This window comes from Mus caroli, unplaced genomic scaffold (assembly GCF_978045245.1).
Source record: "Mus caroli unplaced genomic scaffold, Mus_caroli_1 scaffold_9, whole genome shotgun sequence".
NCBI lineage: Eukaryota > Metazoa > Chordata > Mammalia > Rodentia > Muridae > Mus > Mus caroli.
The window spans coordinates 51,281,239-51,307,346 of NW_028227264.1; the positions used below are offsets into that span (position 1 = coordinate 51,281,239).

At 40.4% G+C, this 26,108-nt stretch overlaps 1 protein-coding gene across 2 annotated transcripts in view; it reads left to right on the forward strand.

Annotated features, from left to right (window-relative positions):
* The window catches only part of Slc35f1 (solute carrier family 35 member F1), a 465,583-nt gene that overhangs the window by 394,678 nt on the left and 44,797 nt on the right, over window positions 1-26,108 (forward strand). For both annotated transcript variants that reach the window (XM_085842809.1, XM_021174621.3), the window contains exon 4: window positions 13,008-13,167. In XM_085842809.1, coding sequence (XP_085698935.1) covers window positions 13,008-13,167 — 160 coding nt within the window. The remainder of the gene's footprint in view (window positions 1-13,007; window positions 13,168-26,108) is intronic.

The following is a 26,108-nucleotide window of genomic DNA, read 5'->3' on the forward strand; positions in this document are numbered from 1 at the left end:
GAGTTATTTAGCAGGATTGTGAGGTAGACCCATCTCCCTGAGGAATCACTACATTGATTATCGTAATAACTATATAGGTTTCCACTCCCACCAGCAATGGATGAGTGTCCTCCTTACTCCACATCTTTCCCAGCATGAGCTGTCACTTGTTTCTGAGATTAACCATTCTAATGTGTGTAAAATGATATCTCATGGTAGTTTTGATTTGCATTTTCCTAATGACTAAGGATGTTGAATATTTTCTTTAACTGTTTTCCAGTCATTTGATATTCCTCTATTGAGAATTTTGTTTACATCTATAACTAATTTTTAACTGTAATTTTTATGATATCTTATTTTTCAAGTTTTTGCTACATTTTGGATATTAGCCCTCTACAGGATATGCAGTTGGTAAAAGTCTTTCTGCATTCTGTCACCAGCTGTTGTGTTGGAATGGTGGTGACCTTTGCCTTTCAGAAGCCTTCCAGAATCATGAGGTCCCATTTGTTAATTATTGATCTTGGTGCTTGTGCTAAGTGTGTCCTGTTCAGAAAGTCTTTTCCTGTTCTTATGAGGATATTGTCCACTTTCTCTTCTATCAGTTCCAGAATATCTGGTTGGGTTTTGTTGTTGTTGTTGTTGTTGTTGTTGCTGTTGTTGGTTTTTTTTGGGTTTTTTGTTTTGTTTTGTTTTTGTTTTTGTTTTTTTGTGGAGGTTGTTGATTCATTTGGAGTTGAGCTTTGTACCAGATAAGTATGGATCTATTTGGATTCTTCTACATGCAGATATCCAACTTGACGAGCACTATTTGTTGAAGATTCTGTCTTTTTTCCAGTGTTTGGCTTCATGTCTGTGTCTTCAATTCCATTCCATCAATCAGTGTGGCTGTTTTTTTGTCAGACCCATCCAGTTTTTATTACTATTAGCTCTGTAGTACAGTTTGAGGTCAGGGATGGTGATAACTCCAACAGTTCTTTAAGTATTCAGAATTATTTTAGGTGTTATAATTGGCCTGTGTTTTTTGTTGCCTCGTCTTTTTATATTACAGCTTTTAATATTCTTTCTTTGTTTTTTACATTTAGTGTTTTGGTTATTATGCAATGAGAATTTCTTATTTGGTGTTCTGTGTGTTCCTTGAAGCTTGACAGGTATCTCTTCAGGTTATGGAAAATCTCTTTTTTGATTTTAGTGAAAATATTTTTTTTTTTTTTTTTTTTTTTTTGGTTTTTCGAGACAGGGTTTCTCTGTGTAGCCTTGGCTGTCCTGGAACTCACTTTGTAGACCAGGCTGGCCTCGAACTCAGAAATCCGCCTGCCTCTTTTTTTAACCTAAGTATTTTTTTTTCTCCTAGTACTTGTACATTTGGTCTTTTCATAGTGTCCCAGATTTTCTGGATGTTTTATGCTATTTTTTTTAAGGTTTAACATTTTCTTTGACAGAGGTATCCAGTTCTTATGCAGTGCCTTCAATGCCTGAGATTCTCTCTTCCATGTTTTATATTCTGTTGGTGAGGCTTGCCTCTGGAATTCCTATTTGAGTTCCAACATTTTTGTTTACAGATTTCCCTCATTTCAGGCTTCGTTATTGATTCTATTTCCACTTTCATGTCTTGAACTGTTTTATTCATTTCTATCCAGTCATTTGTGTTCTCATAGATTTCTTTAAGAGATTATTAATTTCCTCTTTGAGGACCTTTATCATATTTATAAAGGGTATTTTAACTTCTTTGGCTTGTGCTTCAGGTATTTGCAATCATCAAGATCTGCTGGGGTAGGATGTCTAGGCTCTAGTGGAGACATACTTTCCTAGCTATTGTTGGTTGTGTTTTTACACTGATGTCTAGTCACCTGGTTTTGGGAAGACTGTCTTTATTGAGTGGGTGTTTTGTTCCTTGATTTCTATTGCCATGTCTTGTTCTTAGGAGAGTGTGGTAGCTGTGTGTTGCTTGGTTGGGACTTCTGGATGAAGATAGATTTGGCAGCTGGGTAACATGTTTTTCTAAGTAGTGAGAGCTGACATTTAAGAATGGGGATGGGTTGGGTTTGGTGGTTGAGAGAGTCCACGGGAAGGTAGAAAGTAAGGTGTTCCACCAGGATCTGCTTAGTGTCCTGGGATTGGGGCAGGGAGTTCACTGCAGGTAGTCTGCTACAGAGATGGGACTGAGACTGGGAGGTTGGATTTGGAAGAGAGGAGGGAGAGATGAAGATCTGCCATTAGCCTACCTGCTTCCCTGGCGGGCATGACTCATGTGTTCCTAGAGGATCCCTAAAACAGATCTAAACATATATGAAGTAAATAATAGAGACTATAAAAGCATTTTCTTAGTAAGAAAAAAATATGAACATGAACACAGTGTCAGAGCATCAGGATGCAGTGGAAATTCAGGAACTGTGTTCATGGGTACATGGGCATCTAAATGTGACTTCGGATTGGGTTTGAGCAGGAATGCTATGGAACTACTGCATGCTGGAGGATTCTCAGCAGGAAGAAACCTGGAAAACACAGCAAGGGATGGGGTTCTCTTGAGCAGCTAGGGCTTCCTCTTGGAGCTTCCCAGGATGAAGAAGCACCCGACATTCTGCTTCTACATGAATAAGACCAAAGAGTCAGAGCTTCTGTCACCTCGCCCCACACCTGCACTCTGAGTCTTCAGTGTTCTACCATCTACCTTGCAAGGGGGCCCTAAATATCTGGTATGATTGTAAATGAAACCAAGGCCCGACTCTCACCCATACAACTGTTCCCCTCAGAAGTATGGGTATCTCAAGTGGGCTAAAATGTGATGTATGGAACTCCAGCAAATGGAGATAGCATAGAAAAAAGAAAGAAACTTAAATAGATACTGACAGGCAGAGATTGATGGTGTGTGTGTGTGTGTGTGTGTGTGTGTGTGTGTGTGTGTGTGTGTGTGTGTTTAGGTATAATGGTCATACAACCAAGCGGGATTAAAGACTGCAGGCAAGGATACAGTAGAAAGATAGTCAGAAATGAGTGAAAACCAGAAATATAGCATAGAGAGGGAAGTTAAATGTTGCTGCAACACACATATGCATACATGTACACACACACACACACACACACATTCTGTTATCCCAAAAGCAATATCAACATAGACTACTAAGTTCTGTAATTTGCACATGAATCCTGACCTTAGGGTCTAATAACTGATATTTTATGCCCAATTCTAAAACTAATAAGCTCTAGTCCTGGAACTCCAGGTTTCTTACTTACAAAATTGCTCCATTAATGGGTCCTTTACAAACTGTAAGTACAAAAAAAGAAAACCTTAATAAATTTTGAAAATGCAAAGTGCAAGCAACAGCCTTGGTGCTGTCTCCATGGCTTTGGAGAATCTGTTCATCCTACTGTCAATCAACAAAGTCAGATAAGAGCCCCCAGTCCCTTTGGAATGAGACCTTTTGGTACAAGGGGAGTAAATCAGTTTAAATCCTTAAGGGAGGAAGCTGCTATGTAAATCTAAGAGCAGTGAACAATTTGTGTATTATATTAAGTTTTATTTTTCTTTGTTTGTGTTGTTTTGTTTTCTAAGACAGGTCTTCCTGCCGAGGCTATCCCAGAACTCATGATACCCCTGCCTCTATCTCCTGAATGCTCTGATATAGACTTTTGCCATTATGCCTGGCTCCAGATGGCTTTTTATATTTTTTGAGATTTTTTTTCAGAGTGTAATGTGGTCATAAAATAATGTTTATTTATCTTTTGGCACTGAGGTTTTATAATTTCTTCTTGAATGGAGAAATAGGCTTTAAAGCAGCTAGTTCATTTTCCCTGCAAGGAGCAGGAGATTTACTGGCTCAAAAAATAAATAAATAAAATAAAATCTTTTGTTACGAGTTACTACTGGGTAGGACATGAGAACCAGTTCTACATGAAGAGAAGACTGTTGCATTGAAAATTTAATGGAGAAGATTTATTTTTCTATTGGACTGCTGTTTCCACATTTCTTTTTTTTATTGGATATTTTCTTTTTTTACATTTCAAATGTTATCCCCTTTCCTGATTTCCCTTCTGCAACCCCCCTATGCCATTCCCCATCCCTCTGCTTCTATGAGGGTGTGTCCTCACCCACTCACCCACTCTTAACTCACTGCCCTAACATTCCTCTACACTAGGGCATCAAGCCTTCACAGGAACAAGGGCCTTTTCTCCCATTTATGCCTGAAAAGACCATCCTCTGCTACCTATGTGGCTAGAGCCATGGGTCCCTTCATGTGTACTTCTCGGTTGGAGGTTTAGTCCCTGGGAGCTTTGGGGAGTCTGGTTGGTTGATATTGTTGTTCTTCCTATGGGATTGCAAACCCCTACAACTCCTTAAATTCTTTCTCCAACTCTTCCATTGGGCACCCTGTGCTCAGTACAATGGTTGGCTGCAAGCATCCACCTCTATATTTGTCAGGCTCTGACAGAGCCTCTCAGGAGACAGCTATATCAGGATCCTGTCAGCATGCACTTCTTGGCATCCACAATAGTGTCTGTGTTTGGTGACTGTATATGGGATGGATTGCCAGGTAAGGCAGTCTCTGGATGGCCTTTCATTCAGTATATGCTCTACACTTGTCTTTGTATTTCCTCCAGTGGATGTTTTGTTCCCCCTTCTAGGAAGGACTGAAGTATCCACACTTTGGTCTTCCTTCTTCTTGAGCTTCATGTGATCTGTGAATTGTATCTTGGGTATTCCATGCATTTGGGCTAATATCCACTTAACAGTGAGTACATACCATTTGTGCTCTTTTGTGATTGAGTTACCTCACCCAGGATGATATTTTCTAGTTCAATCCATTTGCCTAAGAATTTTATGAATTCATTTTTTAATAGCTGAGTAGTACTCCATTTTGTAAATATATCACATTTTCTGTATCCATTCCTCTGTTGAGGGACATCTGGGTTCTTTCTAGCCTCTGGCTATTATAAATAAGGCTGCTATGAACATAGTGGAGCATGTGTCCTTATTACCAACTGAAACATCTGAGTATATGCCCAGGAGAGGTATATCTGGGTCTACAGTTAATACAATATCAATTTTCTGAGGAACCTCCAGACTCACTTCCAGAGTAGTTGTAATGGCTTGCAATACCATAATCAATGGAGGAATACTCCTCTTTCTCCACATACTTGCCAGCATCTGCTGTCACCTGAATTTTTGGTCTCAGCCATTTTGACTGGTGTGAGATGAAATCTCAAGGTTGATTTGATTGGCATTTCCCTGATGAGTAAGGATGTTGAACATTTCTTTAGGTGCTTCCCAGTCATTTGATATTCCTCAGTTGAGAATTCTTTGTTTAGCTATGTACCCCGTTTTCAATAGGGTTACTTGATGCTCTGGAGTCTAACTTCTTGAGCTCTTTGTATATATTGGATATTAGCCCCCTATCAAATGTAGGATTGGTAAAGATCTTTTCCCAAACTGATGGTTGCTGTTTTGTCCTATTGACAGTGTCCTTTGCCTTAAGCTTTGAAATTTTATGAAGTCCTATTTGTCAATTTTTGATCTTAGAGCATAAGCCATTGGTGTTCTGTTCAGGAAAATCTCACTGTGCGCATGTGATCGAGGTTCTTCCCCCACTTTCTATTAGTTTCAGTGTCTCTGGTTTTATGTGGAGGTCTGTGATCCATTTAGACTTGAGCTTTGTACAAGGAGATAAGAATGGATCAATTTGCATTTTTCTACATGCTATCCTCCAGTTGAACCATCACCATTTGTTGAAAATGCTGTCTTTTTTCTCCACTAGATGGTTTTAGCTCCTTTATCAAAAAATCAAGTGACCATAGGTATGTGGGTTCGGTTCTGGATCTTCAATGCTATTCCATTGATCTTCCTGCCTGTTTCTTTATCAATACCATTCAATTTTTATCACTATTGCTCTGTAATACAGCTTAAGTTCAGAGATGGTGATTCCCCCAGAAGTTCTTTTATTGTTGAGAATAATTTTCCCTATCCTGAGTTATTTGTTATTTGAAATGAATTTACAAATTGTTCTTTCTAACTCTATGAAGAGTTGAGTTGGAATTTTGATGGTGATTGCATTGAATCTGTAGATTACATTTTGCAAGATGGATGATTATATTGGTGTATTCTTGGATTTAGTATGTGAGAATTTTGTTGAGTATTTTTGCATAGATATTCATAAGGGAAATTGATCTGATGTTCTCTTTCTTTTTTGGATCTTTGTGTGGCTTAGGTATAAGCATAATTGTGGCTTCACAAACTAATTGGATAGAGTTCCTTCTGTTTCTATTTTGTACAATAGTTTAAAGAATATTGGTATTAGGTCTTATTTGAAGGTCTGATAGAATTCTGCAATAAAACTATCTGGTCTTGAGCTTTTTTTGGTAGGGAGACTTTTAATGACTGCTGCTATTTCTTTAGGGGTTATGAGACTGTTTAGATGGTTATCTGATCCTGACTTAACTTTGGTACCTAGTATCTGTCCATAAAATTGTCTATTTTATCAAGATTTTCCAGTTTTGCTAAGTATAGGTTTTTGTAGTAGGATCTGATAATTTTTGTTTTTCCTCAGTTTCTGTTGTTATGTCTCCATTTTCATTTCTGATTTTGTTAAGCTAGTGTATGCTCTCTTCAGTATCTTTTTGGAGGCACTTAGAGCTATACGTTTTCCACTTAGCACTACTTTCATTGTGTCCCATAAGTTTGGGTATGTTGTGTCCTCATTTTTTTTAAATTCTAAAAAGTCTTGAATTTCATTATTTATTTCTTCCTTGACTAAGTTATCAATGAGTAGAGCATTGCTCAGCTTCCATGTGTATGTGGGATTTCCATTGTTTTTGCTGTTATTGAAGACGGACCTTATAGTCTGTGGTGATCTAATAGGATACATGGGATAATTTCAATCTTCTTGTATCTGTTGAGGCCTGTTTTGTGACCAATTATAAGCTCAGTTTGGGAGAAGGTACCATGAGGTGCTGAGAAGGTATATTCTTTTGAGTTAGGATGAAATGTTCTACAGATAGTTAAACCATCTGGTTCATAACTTCTATTAGTTTCACTGTGTTTCTATTTAGTTTCTGGTTCCATGATCTGTTCATTGATGATATTGGGATGTTGAAGACTCCCACTATTATTTGTGAGGTCCAATGTGTGCTTTGAGCTTTAGTAAAGTTTCTTTTATGAATGTGGGTGCCCTTGCATTAGGAGCATAGATGTTCAGAACTGAGAGTTCATCTTGGACAATTTTTCCTTTGATGAGTGTGAAGTGCCCTTCCTTATCTTTTTTGATAACTTTTGGTTGAAAGTCAATTTTATTCAATATTAGAATGGCTACTCCAGCTTGTTTCTTGCGACAATTTGCTTGGAAAATTTTTTCCAGCTTTTTACTCTGAGGTAGTATCTGTCTTTGTCATTAAGGTGCATTTCCTGTATGCAGCAAAATGCTGGCTCCTGTTTATGTAGCCAGTCTGTTAGTCTATGTCTTTTTATTGGAGAATTGAGTCCATTTGTCTTAATAGATACTAAGGAAAAGTGATTGCTGTTTCCTGATATTTTTGTTGTTAGAGATGGAATTTTGTTTGTATAGCTGTTTTCTTTTGGTTGTTGAAAGATTAATTTCTTAATTTTTCTGGGGTGTAGTTTCCCTTCTCGTGTTGGAGTTCTCCATCTATTATCCTTTGTAGGACTGGATTTGTAGAAAGATATTGTGTAAATTTGTTTTTGCCGTGGAATATCTTGGTTTCTCTATCTATGGAAATTGAGAGTTTTGCTCGGTATAGTAGCCTGGGCTGGCATTTGTGTTCTCTTAAAATCTATACAATATCTGCCCTGTATCTTCCAGCTTTTATACTCTCTGGTGAGAAGTCTACCTGTATATGTTACATTACTTTTTTCCCTTACTGCTTTTAGTATTCTTTCTTTGTTTTGTGCATTTGGTGTTTTGTGTATTATGTGAAGGGAGGAATTTCTTTTCTGTTCCAGTCTACTTGAAGTTCTGTAGGTTTCTTGTATGTTTATTGGCATCTCTTCTTTTTGGTTAGGGAAGTTTTCTTCTATAATTTTGTTGAAGATATTTACTGGCCCTTTAAATTGGGAATCTTCACTCTCTTCTATACCTATTATCCTTAGGTTTGGTCTTCTCATTGTGTCCTGGATTTCCTGGATGTTTTGGGTTAGGAGCATTTTGCTTTTAGCATTTTCTCTGACTGTAGTGTCAATGTTTTCTATGGTATCTTCTGCACCTGAGATTTTCTCTTCTATCTCTTTTATTCTTTTGTTGATGCTTTCATCTATGACTCCTGAACTCTTACCTATGTTTTCTTTCTTCAGGGTTATCTCCTTTTGTGATTTCATTATTTTTTCTATTTCCCTTTTCAGATCCTCAATGGTTTTGTTCAATTTATTTACCTGTTTGTTTGTGCTGTCATTCTTTAAGGGATTTTTGTGTTTCTTCTTGAAAGTTTTCTATCTGTTTCCCCATGTTCTCCTGTATTTCTTTAAGGGAGTTATTTATGTCCTTCTTAAAGTCCTCTATCATCGTCATGAGAAGTGTTGTTAAATCAGAGTCTTGCTTTTCCAGTATGATCTGGTATCCAGGACTGGTGGGAGAACTGGGTTCTGCTGATGCCTCTCACCATCTGGTTAACTCTAGTGCTACCTCCCCTTGCTATCTCTGACTGAATCCTGTCTCTCCTGTGATCCTGGTTGTCTCAGATCTCCTCAGAGTCCAGCTGCCCCTGGTGTGACCATGCTTCCAAGATTCAGTGATCCTGGGTGTGTTAGAGCACCTAGGAGTAGCACTTCCTCTGGGTGTTGTGGGACTGGGTGCAGAGCCAGAGCCCAAAGTCTGCTCAGGGTACCAGCTCAGACTGGAAGGAACCCATGCCCCTGGGTGCAGTTCTGTGTGCAGAGGGGATGACTGCTCCTGGGCCAGCCACCGTACCTCTTGAATTAAAAAACCCACCAGCATTGTCCCCTTGCATCCTTCTGACCTTCCTGCTGAGTCATCTGCCCTGATTCCCAGTCAGTTCTGTGTGCAGAGGGTTCCTGTGTCCCTGGATCCTGGGGTTCCAGTGTTGGGGCAGATGTTGTGGCCTCATCTATGATCCTGGGTGAGTTAAAGTAACTGCACATTTTCACATTTCTTATTGAAATAATTGTTTTGGTCAAAGATCCCATCTCTCTTTCCATTTATTCATACTGCTAACAATTTAAAATCATTTTCCTTTAGACCTTGCTTTCACATTAAAATAGATGAAACATTCATTGGTTTTTGAAACCAAGGGAATAAACATGAGTTTTCCACCCTTGATAACTTTGGTTTAAATGTGGCTCACTTTAAGCTAAAGCAAGTCTGATCTTGTTACCTGTAATTCTCCATGCTTTTAGGGTGAGCAATAATTGCAATGAACTCAAATCCCTCCAAAATATGTAAAGAATATGGAAAGTATTGCTTTTGAAAGCTAATTCACATAAGCCGTTTAGTAACAGTATTAGAGGTGAGCTTGCTCACATTTTCTTATTTAACAGTCCCAGTGGTGGGCAGCTATTATAATGTCTGTCTGTTTTACTATGATCTGACCAAAGTCCTCACTAAGATGTTATGCTGGAGGGAAAAAAGTCACTAAAAACTAATAACCGATTTATAAATCATGGATGCCAAACAGCTTCTCATCTATAGTGATAGGCACTATGGCAAGGCCTCAGGTGTAGCAGCTCAATGTAGTTGCCATTGATTTCCACTACAATGCTCTTCACAAGCATCAGTATTTGTAACTACTGCTGGGACTACTGTGCAACCTTCAGTGAATCACTCTCTTGGGACTTAACTTTCGAGTGCCCAACTTTCAAACTAGATTTGGTTCTTCTGCACTGGGGAAATGCTACCCCAAAATGGTGTTGATGCATGTGTAGGACTGCTTTAAGAGCAAGGGCATGAGTGGTAGTTTTCTTCAGAGAGAAGCTGCAGTCTTGTAAAATGAAGAGTTGAAGCAGAACTCCAAATGCCACTAATGACTTGGATTACCTCTAATGTCATTTCTGGACGTCATAGGTGTGTCCATTGTTCAAGCACCGTTACTGAGCCCCACTCCATGTCAAGCACCAAACTTCTCTTGAACAAGCATCATATGAGACCCAGCTTGATGACACTCTTATTTCCCTTCTCTTCTTTGTAAACACCTTTCTTCCTTGGTTACCACTTGATACTGACATACCCACACCATGGTGCTAGAGGATACAGGGCTCACCAAGTGCTCTGGTGTTTTCAGTAATGCTGAGAGATAAAATGGCTCACTTCAGCCCTTATCAAAGCCTAGATGATGTGAATGGAAGCCTTCAGCTCTGTGGAAAGATTCCTTCCAGTCAGATGCCATCCCAACTGTATGGCAAATGTGAAATATTTCAGCTTAATCCAATCATTTTTTAATTTGCAAAATGAAGCAGTGATTCTATTGCAGTGAACAATTTTCATTGGCAAACTGAAATTTCATTACACGGCATCTGAAGCCAGTTGTAAAACCTAACATCGTGCATATAATCACATCAGATAGGTCATTAACTTACATTGTTAATTTAACCATGCAGTGAGCAACTATGGGCTTCTCAGAACAATCCCACTAACTGCTGCTGCTTTTACAGAGCCCCTTCAGGAATGCTGTGTGCCTTGATACAGTTCTCCCAATGCTACTTGGCATAACATTCACATGGTGCGTCATCACTATAGCTCTGTCATCTTACAGCAACCCTGGATATGATTGGGTACACTGAGTTATGTCATTTGGCAAGAGAACAATTTAACACATAGAGACACATGAGAATCTGTTCACATCACAAGCACCTTTGGGTATAGTGGGGATTCTGATTGCTGCTTATGCTGCCAATCGACTAGTTTGACATTCACAAATACCATGTGAATACCAAACCTTTCTCAGACCTTACTGGTCTCAAAGGGTGGGTTTTGATGCTTCAAATCCTTAGAAATCCATGTGTCCTTGTGTAATAACTACTACTGGATACTTCTCATGAGCCTGGTAGAATTCTGCATCTTAGAAACAGGCATGTGGGTAAATCTGACTTTATGCAGAAAATGCCATGTTAGTTAAGTAGGCTTGAAATTGGTATTGTGAAGGAGAATAATGTGCAAGACTATTAGATGGGAACCAACTTCATCTTCAGATCCCAGAGGCTTCCTTGAGTGCACCTAAAGGGAAGGGACATGGGAGATTCAAAACTTGGGTAAACCACTTCAGAAGTGGGAGAGCTCCAGGAGTAAAGGCTCTGGGGCTAGCAGGAAGGCCTTCTTCCCAGTAGGAGAGAATGCTAGCTGAGTTTCTATTGTACAAATGGGAGAAGTTGGCATGAATATGGATGCTAGACATTTAGAAGGTGGAAGCGGCAGATTGTACTGATCAATGGGAGGTGGGCAGTGGGAGTGGAAGAGTAGTAGAGATCCCTGGCCTCTGCTGGCAACTGCAGGATGCATGGCAAGTGCTGGGAATTCCAGCATGGATTTGTACAAGCTATAAGGCAAAGCACAAGTTTTTAATTTATGCTCCAAATGGAGGTTGATGTCTTGTGGAACATCGGTTTGCCTAGTGGAGAGACACATCACTGGGCAATGATTTTTTTTTTTTTGATGATTTTCTGAAGTGATAAGGACATATCCACATCCATGGAGCCTAAAAAATTTAGAGACTTACATATAGTCTTTAGGGGCCTCATGTTTTAAACTACTTTGTTCCTTCTTTCTTCTTCTTTCTTCCTCCTCCTCCTCCTCCCCCTCCTCCTCCTCCTCCCCTCCTCTTCCTCTTCCTCTTCCTCTTCCTCTTCCTCTTCCTCTTCTTCTTCTTCTTCTTCTTCTTCTTCTTCTTCTTCTTCTCCTTCTCCTCCTCCTCCTCCTCCTCCTCCTCCTCCTCCTCCTTTTCCTATTTCCTTTTATTAAACTAATTTATTATAATTGAGACAGAGCTTCACCTAGCTCAGGCTATCCTCCAACTCAGTGCATATTTAAGCATGATCTTGAACTTCATGTTTTTCTTCCCCTAGGTCTATAAGCACACACTACCATGACATGTTTTATACTATGCTGGGGGAATTGTGCATGCTGGTAAAGCAATATGCCTGCTGAGCTGTATCTTCAGCCCATTTGTTTTTTCAGACATGTTCTCTCTATATAGCTCAGGTTGGCCTCAAACCCTGCCTGATCCATCTGCCTCAGCTTCCCTTCTGCTTAGATTACAGGTGTGACCTACCATGCTCAACACTAAAATATGTCCCTATGCATTAACCCTGAGCTTTGAACTGGTTGCTAGGGAGGCCTGTTGGGGTTGTTGGTTTTTGCTAGTAAGTCATAGAGCTCTCCTGGGTGTGATTGCCCAATGCCAGAGAGCAGGGCCTCTGGATCTCAGCACAGTATTCTTCTCCTGTCTTCATGTTGTCTATCCAGCTCACTAAAGGCATTATACCAGCTCTCAGGGATTTGTGTCAGGTGGAGTCACACTATTTTTTGCACTGCTATATACAGTGGTATTAAAAAAGAAACAACAACCCATCAGATTTTAAATAATTTCCAGTATTAGAAAGGAGATAATTGCCCAAGAAAAAGTAAGTACACATTTTCTAAGTTATATTAATTTGAAAAACATTGTAAACAAAACCTATGGCCTCACCATTCATTTCCATATCTACTCCTGAAGTGTTAGAAGCATGTAAAATGGTTCAAGGTATTTTTCCATGGCCGAAGTGTCCTCAAGAACATTGTCAGGACTCTGAAAAAAATGGGCAGCAGAGCTGTCTGGACACAGAAGAAGACAGGAAAATCCTCACCCCTGTCTATACTTATCAATTTGTTATCGTCCCTTCCTTCAAGTTTCAGGGATATTAGTGATTAAATGAGGAACACAGCTGGCTTGTGTCTAAGTCTGAGGGGGCTTTGACTGCCTCTGCTCTGGCTCTGAGTGAGTACTTTCCAGGGAAAAGCTTGCTGACAGAGTGCCACCTTTCCCTGTGTGCTGGTGGTATCCCTGACTCTCACTGTGGTTTCTCTTGACACTCCCAATAGCTCCTGGACTGTTTTGTGATCCCGGTGGTGATTTTGCTCTCCTGGTTCTTCCTGCTGATCCGGTACAAGGCTGTGCATTTCATCGGCATCGTAGTCTGCATCCTGGGTATGGGCTGCATGGTGGGAGCAGATGTGCTCGTGGGAAGGCACCAGGGAGCAGGTGAGTTTTGGAGTGGCCACCAGGTCACACACCTCTATGAGTGAGACCAAAAAGAGACCTAAGGTGTCTGTGCTTAGGTAGAAACTCCTAGGAACTTGGTTCTTCCTGTGGCAGAGTCCTGTTCAGTATTTTTTTCCCCACATGCAAAGTTATAGCACATAGAAGGCCCTGATACATATGCCCTGGGTGGATATAAGATGTAAAATTCAGAGACATTCACACAGTTGTTAAAACTGAAGTCATCATCTATGTGGAGGAAAGTTTTGAAGGTCAGAGCCACTGACCTGGAACAGTTTTCAAAGGTAGTATGGACAAGTTAATCAGCAACTCAGCCACAAAGCCCTCCCTGCTCCTCCTCACCCAGCCCCAACTCTGCCAAGGCAGAGAGAGACAAAATCTCCAACCTACTGGGTAAAGGTTGGTTTACAGGCCAGAGAATGGATATGTAGAGTCTGCAGACCAGAGTAGGATGTGCTGTGTGCCAGCATCTACCTGCCATTTCATGCATGTGTTTGTTTGTGTGTGTGTGTTTGTATGTTTGTTTATCTGTTTTAATGGGAAGAGTTGTTATGTTGATCAGAGCTTGCAGACTTCTCAGTCAGAGCTCTGTGACTTGGTCAGCCAACTTTTGTGACTCTTAAGGGGAAACCCTGATTCCAGTGGCTTCTGGAAAGACCTTCCTAATGTGTTTCAATTCTTGTGCTACAGAAAGAATTTTAGTTGGTGGCTCAGTGTCTGAAAGATCTCAGGGGTCCAGGTTAGTTGAGACTGCTGGTCTTCTTATAGAGTTTCTCTCCCTCCTTAGCTTCTTCCAGCTTTTCCCTAATTCAACCACAGGGGTCAGCAGCTTCTGTCCATTGGTTGGTAGCATCTGCCTCTTTCAGCTGCTTGTTGGGTCTTTCTGAGGGCAGTCATGTTAGGCCCCTTTTTGTGAGCAGACCATAGCATCAGTAATAGTGTCAGGCCTTGTGGCCTCCCTGTGAGCTGGATCCCAATTTAGGTCTGTCACTGGACCTGCTTTAGGACTGCTGGGCCTGGACTCACTCAGAGAAGATGCACCTAACTCTCAAGAGACTGGAGGCCCCAGGGCATGGGGAGGTCTGGTGGGGTGGTGATGGAGGGTGTCTTAGTCAGGGTTTCTATTCCTGCACAAACATCATGACCAAGAAGCAAGTTGGGGAGGAAAGGGTTTATTCGGCTTACACTTCCATGCTGCTGTTCATCACCAAAGGAAGTCAGGACTGGAACTCAGACAGGTCAGGGAGCAGGAGCTGATACAGAGGCCATGGAGGGATGTTCTTTACTGGCTTGCCTATCTCTGGAACACAGCCTCTTTGTGCTTCCAGAAAACACTTCCCAGAAGATGTCACCTCAACGATGCTGGTCTCTTCTTAATCATCGCTAATTTCTTAGCTCCAGCTAACCAGCATCAATAGTCCCAGTAATGCAAAGTTTTTGCTTTAGTAGTTCTGGTATTTTGTTAATCACAGCTGATTCTTCAGCCCCAGCTAACCAGAACTACAAAATATTCACAATAAAAACAGCAATGGCCCTGAAGAGAGTCTTTAATTTTCCCTCTGAAATTTCACAAACCAGGCCTCCATCTTCTGCACTGTTCTCAACATTATCTTCCAAGCTCCTACACAACATCTGACAGAGCTCTTAACAACAAATGGATCTTCAAGCCCAAAGTTCCAAAGTCCTTCCACAGTCCTCCCCAAAACATGGTCAGGTTGTCACAGGAATACCCCCACTCTGCTGGTACCAATGCTAGAGTGGATATATTGTGTAAAGCCTAATTGTCCACAATGGGAAGGCCCAGAAGATATGCCCTTCACCAGCTCTATAAGACGCAAATTGGTGAGAGGGGCACCAGCACATTTGAAGGGTTTTGTTCTTTCCCTTTTCCTTGTGCCAGATCTTAGCATTGGAGATGCTTCTGCTCAATTAGATGAATTAAATTCACTGGGTTTAGTTGGATTCCAAGGTAACAAGGGCCAGGTGGCAGCATTGAATCGCCGGAGACAAGGTGATTCTAGTTATTATAATGGACAGCGTAGACAAAAGAATGTTTATAATAACATACCCCATAATGGTCAGCACAGGAGAGGTGAAACTTATAATGGCATGACTCGCTTGGACCTTTGGTACTGGCTAATCAATCATGGTGTTTCCAGGAATGAAATACATAAGAAGCCTACTGCATATTTGTTTGATCTGTATAAGCAGAAAAATTCTCAAACAAATGAAAGAAAGGCTACGTTAGATCGTGGTAAACAGCAATCTCGGCCAGTGAATCAATTTCCAGACTTGAGCCAGTTTGCAGATCTGGAACCCCTTGAATGAAGGGGTGGCCAGGTTCCCCTGAGGAAGGATCCTGATAAGACACCCAAAGGTTTTGCTGTTACCCTTTCCTCCCCAACTTGCTTCTTGGTCATGATGTTTGTGCAGGAATAGAAACCCTGACTAAGACAGAGGGGGAACGCCCTTACGGAGACTGGGAGCAGGAGAGAAGGTATGGGATGTGGAACAGTCAGAGGGTGGACCAGGAGTGGGATAAAGTCTGGACTGTACAAAAAGATTAAATAAAAAATGAAAAATTAAAAAAAAGAAAGAGTTTTAAAAGACAAAAAATGTCAAGCATACAAACCCCTTTTGCTAGCATTAGAAGTGGAGTATAAAGTACTCACTTTCTAAAGGTCTTAGAATTGTTCTTTCTTCTAAAATGTTAATAATGAACGATCAGAATTGGGGTGATTTGCTTTATGAGACAAGGCTGCATGAAGTCCCTGAAATGATGTCCTTTATGTTACATCTTAGTTGTTTACACACACACACAAAAAGAACCTTGTTCAACCTCCCTTGTTGATATGAGAGAACACCAAGCTCTGGCAAAGCCAAGTGAATTATTCAAGGTCACAGAGCTGGGGTGGAAGGCCCTTCTTGGCTCTTGACCTTCCAGGCAAGCTCTCTTCCTTCCATATTGTTAACAGCTAAAGCTGCAGATTTCTGAGTTTGAGGCCAACCTGGTCTGCAAAGTGAGTCCCAGGACAGCCAGGGCTATACAGAGAAACCCTGTCTCAAAAAAAAAAAAAAAAAAAGAAGAAGAAGAAAAAGAAGAAGAAAAAGAAGAAGAAGAAGAAGAAGAAGAAGAAGAAACCCTATAAACAGCTAAAGCTGCAACACAAAATAAAAGGGAGATGTCTTCAGTCCCCTGGACCTGCAGTTGAGCTATTATGAATCCCTACCTCAGCAGATGGTTTGGAAATACAAACCCACCATCTCCCCAATTTTCCTTTGAGAAACACTTTTTCTGTGGCTGATTGATACATACTGTTTCAAAGGTCTGACTATGTGCTTCATACATAGAATCAGTGTTCTTGATAGTTTCTTTCAAACTCATCATATAGTATTCTGCCTGATTAAATGTCTAAGCTTTCTGGGCACTATATAAACACAGATGAAACAGAAATAGATATTCTTAGTTACAAAAATTTTGGCTATTGCTCTGGTTGTCCACTCTGGTCATCATCTTATTTCATAGTCAATCAAGACAGTTACAGCGTTTTGACCCTAAATAGTAACTTAACTTTGAATTGTATTATTAGATTATTGACACTAATCCTGTAAAAATGTTTTCTGGCTCTGAAGTGATAGGAAAATGGTACTAGTTAAGAAAAAGACAGGAAATCCATTGGAGAGCCTTTCCTTAAGCGATCACTTATAATAGAAATGCAATAAACCACAGTGAGGTAGCACAGTACTGTCCTTATTGACCTGCTTGAGGCTCATGGCATTGCCTTTTGTGATATGCAAAGCACCAGTGATAACAGAACTAAATCTGGTCACTGTAGAGCATACTCTGTGCTACTAAAATAGTGCCCAAGAGTGTAGATGGATACCTCAAGGTCTGCCCAAATATAAATTCAAGGACTCATTGACTACACATACTTTATCTCTATAAAATATTAAATTGGGCAGGAAGCTCAACTGTCATATATATATTTTAAAACACACTGGTTCTGAAATCAATATAATTTTAAATATCTATGCATTATTACTAAAATTATCCCACTAGTTTCTTCTTTTACATCACAGTGGGTTCAATTGCATTAACCAGCCAAGATCACCAGGCTTTTCTGAAATACTTTTTGTATTCACAAGAACTTTAATGAAACATTTGACTCAGATAAATCCTTATAATCATATTGGGAGCTTTTCAAAGGAAAGGAGAATATCTGAATTTTTTTAATATTGTTTAAACCCTGTTTCTCCTTAGATGAAGATTTTGACAATTCCATACCTAAATATGCTGGTTTTAACCCATTTACAATTAATACTGCAAACAGTGGTCAAAAGCAGGTACCCAAGCTCCTGGCATTGGAGACCTCACTTTGACACCCATGGAATACCTATCATGGGTATAGCCAGTCACCTACCATAAGAACTTTCTACACCATTAAGCTCTACAAAAGTATATTTCTTTGTCAAGTTGGTGGGCCTAATATTTAGAGGCTCTATTTTCTCTTAGCTCCCATCTGCCCCTCAGGACTCTCTGAAAGACCATCCTTGCTCTTGCTGCTGTGACTCGTGGAAGATACCCAGTAGACAGTGGAAATGGTAGGAATGTTGGAATATTCATTAGAGCCCCAGAGATACTCCACAATGGCCTCTACTTTTCTAACTTGTGGATATAAAGAGAAAGGGTAAAAGTAATAAGATGAATACAAAAATGAAAATCATACCCTATCCTAAAATATATTGCTTCTCCAAAAAGTAGCCCCTTTATACTATAATAATTGCATCTTTAACTTCATTTGTGATAATGTTAACAATTTATTATTAGTTATAAGTCTATATTTATTTTAAGGAAAACAAAATACTTTTCCAGAGCCTGACAACTTAACACAGTCAATTGAAAGTGACATGTTGTTGTTGTTGTTGAACACTCCCCACCATGAGGCACCTTCCCATCAATTATCTCATTATAGTTTAATAGCACTGAAAAAATTCTCATGTTTCATTCTCAAAAATCAAGGTAAACTGTGTCACTCAAATGTAAAATCTTTGCAATTTTTCTATTCCACACAGTTCTTACTTTTCTATAATTGCATCTTGTTTATTTGAAGGTGTTTTTAAAATAGTTACTTAGAGTAAATAAGCATCCTAAATTGCCCAGGATGGTGCATTGATCTGACATGAAACTTTAAAGTTAAAATTTAGTCCCATGAAAACAACACAGTTGGTCCACTATCTAAAACACCAATGTATTTGAAGGAATGGGTACATTTTCATCAAGGGACCTAGCTGTCTTCTAATATTTCCAAATAGTAAAACTGGTTCTTGAATTAGTGACAACTCAATGATTTTTAGAGAAACTTGGCTCTTCTAGTAACTCACATAGCAAATGTATTATGGGAACTAAAAGGGGGCCTGGGAAAGAGGGGGGAGGGAGGAGAGCCCACGACCGGCCAGAATTCCACCTATGCTAGTCAGGCAGATGCAGGAGGGCTGCCAGAAGCTTTCCACTCAGCCCCGGGTAGGCATCCAAGCCTCTGACCCACTCGACTGGGGGTGGACAAAGGGCAGCCCCCAAAACCAAAAGGGGCCCCAGGGTTACACCCTGTAGCCCCAGGGTTATTGGAGAGAGGGCATAGGGAAGAGAGGTTCCCACACAGGTGAGAGTCTGTGCAGATGAACAGAGACAGTCTATGGTTTTAGAGCTTTATTGTAGAAAGGCAGGGAAAAGAGAGAAGGTGGAGAGAGAGAGAGAGAGAGACCAGCCATGGCCAAAAGGAGACAAAGGGGAGAGGGAGAGGGAGAGGGAGAGGGAGAGGGAGAGGGAGAGGGAGAGGGAGAGGGAGAGGGAGAGGGAGAGGGAGAGGGAGAGGGAGAGGGAGAGGGAGAGGGAGAGGGAGAGGGAGAGGGAGAGGGAGAGGGAGAGGGAGAGGGAGAGGGAGAGGGAGGAATAGAGGGGAGGGGAGGGGAGGGGAGGGGAGGGGAGGGGAGGGGGGAGGGGAGGGGAGGGGAGGGGAGGGGAGGGGAGGGGAGGGGAGGGGAGGGGAGGGGAGGGGAGGGGAGGGGAGGGGAGGGGAGGGGAGGGGAGGGGAGGGGAGGAGGAGAGGAGGAGGAGAGGAGAGGGGAGGGGAGGAGGAGAGGAGAGTGACTTCTAGCCATGCTGCTCTTGTGGGGGCTAAAGGGGGAGGTAACTTAGGAGCCAGAGTTCCAGAAGACATGAGAGAACTCCTTCTGTCCCATGTAGGTAAATTATCACCACTGGGTCCCGGGGTTCAACATCTCAGCTTGACTGGAGACCAGACTGTCTGTGCATAGCCCAATGCCTTACAATGTATATTTAAAAAATATTTCTGCTTTTTAAAAATATAATACAGAGAGCTAATTGAAATAATTGGAAACCAGTTATGAAAGGGTTGAGTAGAAACCAGGAGTAGCCCAGAATGAAAAATGTCCAACTCACAGAGGCAGGTAGTTAATCACATAGACTGAAGCTAATGCCTTTTAAAAACATCATCTATGAACACGTAGTGTGACATATTATGCTAAATATTTCCTACATACTATTTTATTCTTGTAATAATAACAGTTTAAGATAAACTAAATAAAATACAAGGAATACTCTGTAGTTCATGGCAGGTGTGATTTATTCCACTCTACCTGAATCTAAAACTATCACCATTCAAAACTTTGCCATGTGATGGACCCAGACATTTTATGCCAGACGACTTATTTAGACATTTTCTGGGAATTTAAAATAGTGTAGCACAGTACATCATGGTAGAAATACATAGCAGAAGGAAACCGTTCCTATCTGTCTGATAGGTGCTATCTCCTAGTAGTTCTACTTCCTGTCTAGATACTAAGCCTTCACACATTGGCTTTCAGGAATATTTAGGATCCAAACGATAGCCCATGCTATAAAATAACTTGAAAGTAACTTAAAAACTGATTAAAAGAATTACTAGTAAATAACAATAAATAACATGCAATATTTTATTAACAACTTCAAAATATTTCTGAACTTGAAATTATATACAATTATATATTTTTTAAAAGTTATCATTAAATAAAGGAAGATTTTGAAGTACTGATAAAGATATTTTATCAGTGGGCCATCCTAAAGACTAGCCATATCTATAAAAAAGGGGGCGGGGGTCCTGCTTGTTTATTTTCCAGAGGACCTGAGTTTGATTCCCAGCATGCACATCTGGCATCTTACAACTCCCTGTAACCCCAGTTGCTGGATGTGCCGTCCGTGTGTGCACATGGATAAAATTAAGTCTTAAAAGATAAACAACTGAGGAAGACTATTCACTAAAGGCAGTGTCCATCCTTTAGGACTTTAATAAAATGGGCTGATGTTCCTTTCATCCTGCTAAGATACTTCATTATGACTTCGTTTTCCTGAATCCACTCACATAAGATTAATTTTGCTAAGAGTTCTATTAAGAAGCCCTTCTGTATTTCACTACTACAACAATAATTGGTATTCGTAACAATGACTTCTTGTCGTGACAAGATTCTGAAATGTTTCTAAAATGAAAAGCAACTAAAAGGTGTGCTTTAGAATTTTAGGTATGGACCATGTCATGTTCAAACATTTTCATACTCCCATAGTTGACATATAAAGATTAACCAGTTGCTGAAGATTTCCTGTCACAGAGATCTTCATTTCTCTAATAGTGGTGCCCAGGGACCTCCCCTTAGGTCTCCTTTCTCATCAGGGCTTCATTAAGTTCTTGCTCATCGGCTGATAGTGATGGCAGCTCCCCAAAGACTCAAAGAAATCTTGCAGCCTTCCCAAAATCATGTCTTCAGTTTCCTTCCCTTGAGAATAACTCCAGCAAGCTGTTGTCTTACCTTTCAGAGTCTCTTCCTCTCTCTCCCTCCAGTCCTTAACAAGTATAGGAAGTTGCCTGGGAAAGGGTGATGCCATTTAGCATAGAGATGTAATCTGAGGTAACCAAGTAAAGAAGTCCATGCCAACCCTACCTCCATTCATGTGAATCCTCTATCTATAGGATGTTCTATGCTCCCCAATGAGTAGTGAATACCTGCTTCTATAGTTTTAGAAATTCAGATGATCTCAGCATTCAAAGGTTTTCTAGATGAGTCTCTTCCTGAAGAGCACTGTTGTAGTTAACACACTTCCTGTCCTTCTCTCCTCTCCCAGAGCTGTACATTTGCAGAGCAGGTAGCTGCCTGGCACCCAGTGCACAGAGACAGAAGCCACTGAAGTAGAGGGTTCACCAGTGAAGCTGCTCACACTATTTATTTTCACTCTTTCTTCATGGCTTCTATCTATACTGCCTGAAGTGGGAAGACATTGCCAAACTATAGGATAATGTATTTATTAAAAAATTGGACATAAACTCAAAAATTGGACAGAACCTACTCAAACCAAGTTTGAAAAAAATGTGTTTTTAATTTAAAAAGAGAAATTACTAATATTATGGTGAATTTATGTTTATATATCAAACATATAAATTAAATTTATATACATACATATTTATATATTATATTTTATATATTTTTCTTTTTTTTAAATTTAGTTTTTACTTTACATCCACCTCACTGCCCCCTCTCCCTGTCAGCCTCTCCCATAAACCTTTCCATGTGCCCCTCCCCCTTCTCCTCTGAGCCAACAAGGTGATCCCCTCTGGGTATCTCCCTTCTCTGGCACTTCAAGTCTCTGCAAGGCTAGGCAAATCCTCTCCCACTGAGGCCAGACAAGGCAACACAGCTAGTAGAACATCCCACAGACCGGCAATAGCTTCTGGGATAGCCCCCACTCCAGTTGTTCAGGACCCGCATGGAGACCAAGCTGCACACCTTCTACATATGTACAGAGAAGCCTAGGTCCAGCCGATGTATGTTCTTTGGTTGACTGTTTCAGACTCTGAGAGCCCTAAGGGGTCAGGTTAGTTAACTCGGTTGATCTTCCTGTGGACTTCCTATTCCCTTCTGGGCCTTTTGCCTTTCCTCCTGTTTTTCCATAAGAGTTCCCAAGCTCCATCCACTGTTCGGCTGTGGGTGTCTGTATCTGTCTGAGTCAGTTGCTGGGTGGAGCTTCTCAGAGGACAACACGCAAGCATAACAGAGTATCATTAATAGTGTCAGGGGCTGGTGCTTGCCCATGGGATGGGTCTCAGTTATTGCTTGGCCATTTCCTCAGTGGCTGTTCTATCAGTTCCTGCATTTCTTGTACACAGGATAAATTTGGGGTTGAAAGTTTTGTGGATGAGTTGCGTGTGTCTCTAGTGATCTACTAGGGTTCCTTACAGGCTACAGGAGGTGACTTCTTCAGGTTCTCTATGTTGTGAGTCACAGATAAGGTCACCGCCATTGATCCCAGGTCTCTGTCTTATCCTGAAGATGCCTTCTACTCCTCACCTCTGTCAGTTGCAGATTTCCATTCATTTTCATGGCCATCTGGACAAATCTCCTGTCCTTCTCCACACCTAATCCTAAACCACCCATTTTTTCCCATCCCCTTTCCCACCCAATTCCCTCCCTCCATCTGCCTCTTATGACTATTTTATTCCCCCTCCTAAGTGATATTGAAGCATCCTCACTTGTGCCTTCCTTCTTGTTTAGCTTCTTTGGGTCTGTGGAGTGTAGCATGGTACCTGTATTTTATGGCTAATATCTTCTTATAAGTGAGTATATACCATGCATGTCCTTTGGGGACTGGATTACCCCACTCAGGATGGTATTCACAAGTTCCATCCATTTGCCTACAAAATTCATGATATCTTTGTTTTTAGTAGCGGCGTAGTATTTCATTGTGTAGATGTACCACATTTTATTTATCCATTCTTCAGTTGAGGGATATCTAGATTTTTTTCCAGTTTCTAGCTATTAAGAATAAAGTTGCTATGAACACAGTTGAGCAAATGTCTTTGTAGGATGTTGGATCATCTTTTGGGTCTATGCTTAGGCATTGTATAGCTGGGCCTTGAGGTACAACTATTCCCAGTTTTCTGAGAAACCAGCAAATTGATTTCCAAAGTGGTTGTACTAATTTGCACTCTTACTACCCTGGCTCCACATCCTAGCCAGCATGTGCTGTCTCTTGAGTTTGTTGATCTTAGCCATTTTGATGGGTATAAGATAGAAGCTCAGACTTGTTTTGATTTTCATTTCCCTGATGACTAAGAACTTTGAACATTACTTGAAGTGCTTCTTGGCCATTTGAGATTCCTCTGTTAAGAATTCTGTTTATTATACAGATCTTTCACTTCCTTAGTTAGAGTCACGCCAAGATATTTTATATTATTTGTGACTATGGAGAAGGGTGTTGTTTCCCTAATTTCTTTCTCGGCCTGTTTATTCTTTGTGTAGAAAAAGGCCATTGATTTGTTTGAGTTAATTTTATATCCAGCTACTTCACTGAAGCTGTTTATCAGGTTTAGGAGTTCTCTGGTGGAATTTTTAGGGTCACTTATATATACTATCATATCATCTGCAAAAAGTGATATTTTGACTTCATCTTTTCCAATTTGTATCCCTTTGATCTCCTTTTGTTGTCGAATTGCTCTGGCTAGGACTTCAAGTACAATGTTGAATAGGAATGGAGAAAGTGGACAGCCTTGTCTAGTCCCTGATTTTAGAGGGATTGCTTCAAGCTTCTCACCATTTACTTTGATGTTGGCTACTGGTTTGCTGTAGATTGCTTTTATCATGTTTAGGTATGGGCCTTGAATTCCTGATCTTTCCAAGACTTTTATCATGAATGGGTGTTGGATCTTGTCAAATGCTTTTTCCGCATCTAACGAGATGACCATGTGGTTTTTGTCTTTGAGTTTGTTTATATACTGGATTACATTGATGGATTTCCATATATTGAACCATCCCTGCATCCCTGGGATGAAACCTACTTGGTCAGGATGGATGATTGTTTTGATGTGTTCTTGGATTCGGTTAGCAAGAACTTTATTGAGGATTTTTGCATCAATATTCATAAGGGATATTGGTCTGAAGTTTTCTATCTTTGTTGGGTCTTTTTGTGGTTTAGGTATCAGAGTAATTGTGGCTTCATAGAATGAGTTGGGTAGAGTACCTTCTGTTTCTATTTTGTGGAATAGTTTGTGAAGAACTGGGATTAGATCTTTGAAGGTCTGATAGAACTCTGCACTAAACCCATCTGGTCCTGGGCTTTTTTTGGTTGGGAGACTATTAATGACTGCTTCTATTTCTTTGGGGGATATAGGGCTGTTTAGATCATTAACCTGATCTTGATTCAACTTTGGTACCTGATATCTGTCTAGGAACTTCTCCATTTCATCCAGGTTCTCCAGTTTTGTTGAGTATAGCCTTTGGTAGAAGGATCTGATGGTGTTTTGGATGTCTTCAGGATCTGTTGTTATGTCTCCTTTTTCATTTCTGATTTTGTTAATTAGAATGCTTTCCCTGTGCCCTCTAGTGAGTCTGGCTAAGGGTTTATCTATCTTGTTGATTTTCTCAAAGAACCAGCTCCTTGATTGGTTGTTTCTTTGAATAGTTCTTCTTGTTTCCACTTGGTTGATTTCGCCCCTGAGTTTGATTATTTCCTGCCATCTACTCCTCTTGGGTGAGTTTGCTTCCTTTTGTTCTAGTGCTTTTAGGTATGTTGTCAAGTTGCTAATGTGTGCTCTCTCTAGTTTCTTTTTGGAGGCACTCAGAGCTATTAGTTTTCCTCTTAGAAATGCTTTCATGATGGCCTAGTCGGCCATCACTGGAAAGAGAGGCCCATTGGACTTGCAAACTTTATATGCCCCAATATAGGGGAATGCCAGGGCCAAAAGAATGGGAATGGGTGGGTAGGGAAGTGGGGGGCGCTATGGGGGACTTTTGGGATAGCATTGGAAATGTAACTGAGGAAAATATGTAATAAAAATATTAAAAATTAAAAAAAGAAGATATTGTATTTTAAAATGAATATAATACTTCCATTTTTCCAAGGGAAAAAAAAAAAGAAATGCTTTCATTGCGTCCCATAAGTTTGGGTATGTTGTGGCTTCATTTTCATTGAACTCTAAAAAGTACTTAATTTCTTTCTTTATTCCTTCCTTGACCAAGGTATCATTGAGAAGAGTGTTGTTCAGTTTCCACGTGATGTTGGCTTTCTATTATTTATTTTGTTATTGAAGATCAGCCTTAGTCCATGGTGATCTGATAGGATGCATGGGACAATTTCAATATTATTGTATCTGTAGACTGGTATAGTGACACACAAATAGACCAATGGAATAGAATTGAAGACCCAGAAATGAACCCACATACCTACGGTCACTTGATCTTCAACAAGGGAGCTAAAAACATCCAGTGGAAGAAAGACAGCATCTTCAACAAATGGTGCTGGCACAACTGGTTGTTAACATGTAGAAGAATGTGAATCGATCCATTCCTATCTCCTTGTACTAAGGTCAAGTCTAAGTGGATCAAGGAACTTCACATAAAACCAGAGACCCTGAAACTTATAGAGGAGAAAGTGGGGAAAAGCCTCGAAGATATGGGCACAGGGGAAAAATTCTTGAATAGAACAGCAATGGCTTGTGCTGTAAGATTGAGAATTGACAAGTGGGACCTCATGAAACTGCAAAGCTTCTGCAAGGCAAAAGACACCGTCAATAAGACAAAAAAAAACCAACAGATTGGGAAAGGATCTTTACATATCCTAAATCAGATAAGGGACTAATATCCAATATATATAAAGAACTCAAGAAGGTGGACTCCAGAAAGTCAAATAACCCCATTAAAAAATGGGGCTCAGAACTGAACAAAGAATTCTCACCTGAAGAATACCGAATGGCAGAGAAGCACCTGAAAAAATGTTCAACATCCTTAATCATCAGAGAAATGCAAATCAAAACAACCCTGAGATTCCACCTCACACCAGTCAGAATGGCTAAGATCAAAAATTCAGGTGACAGCAGCTGCTG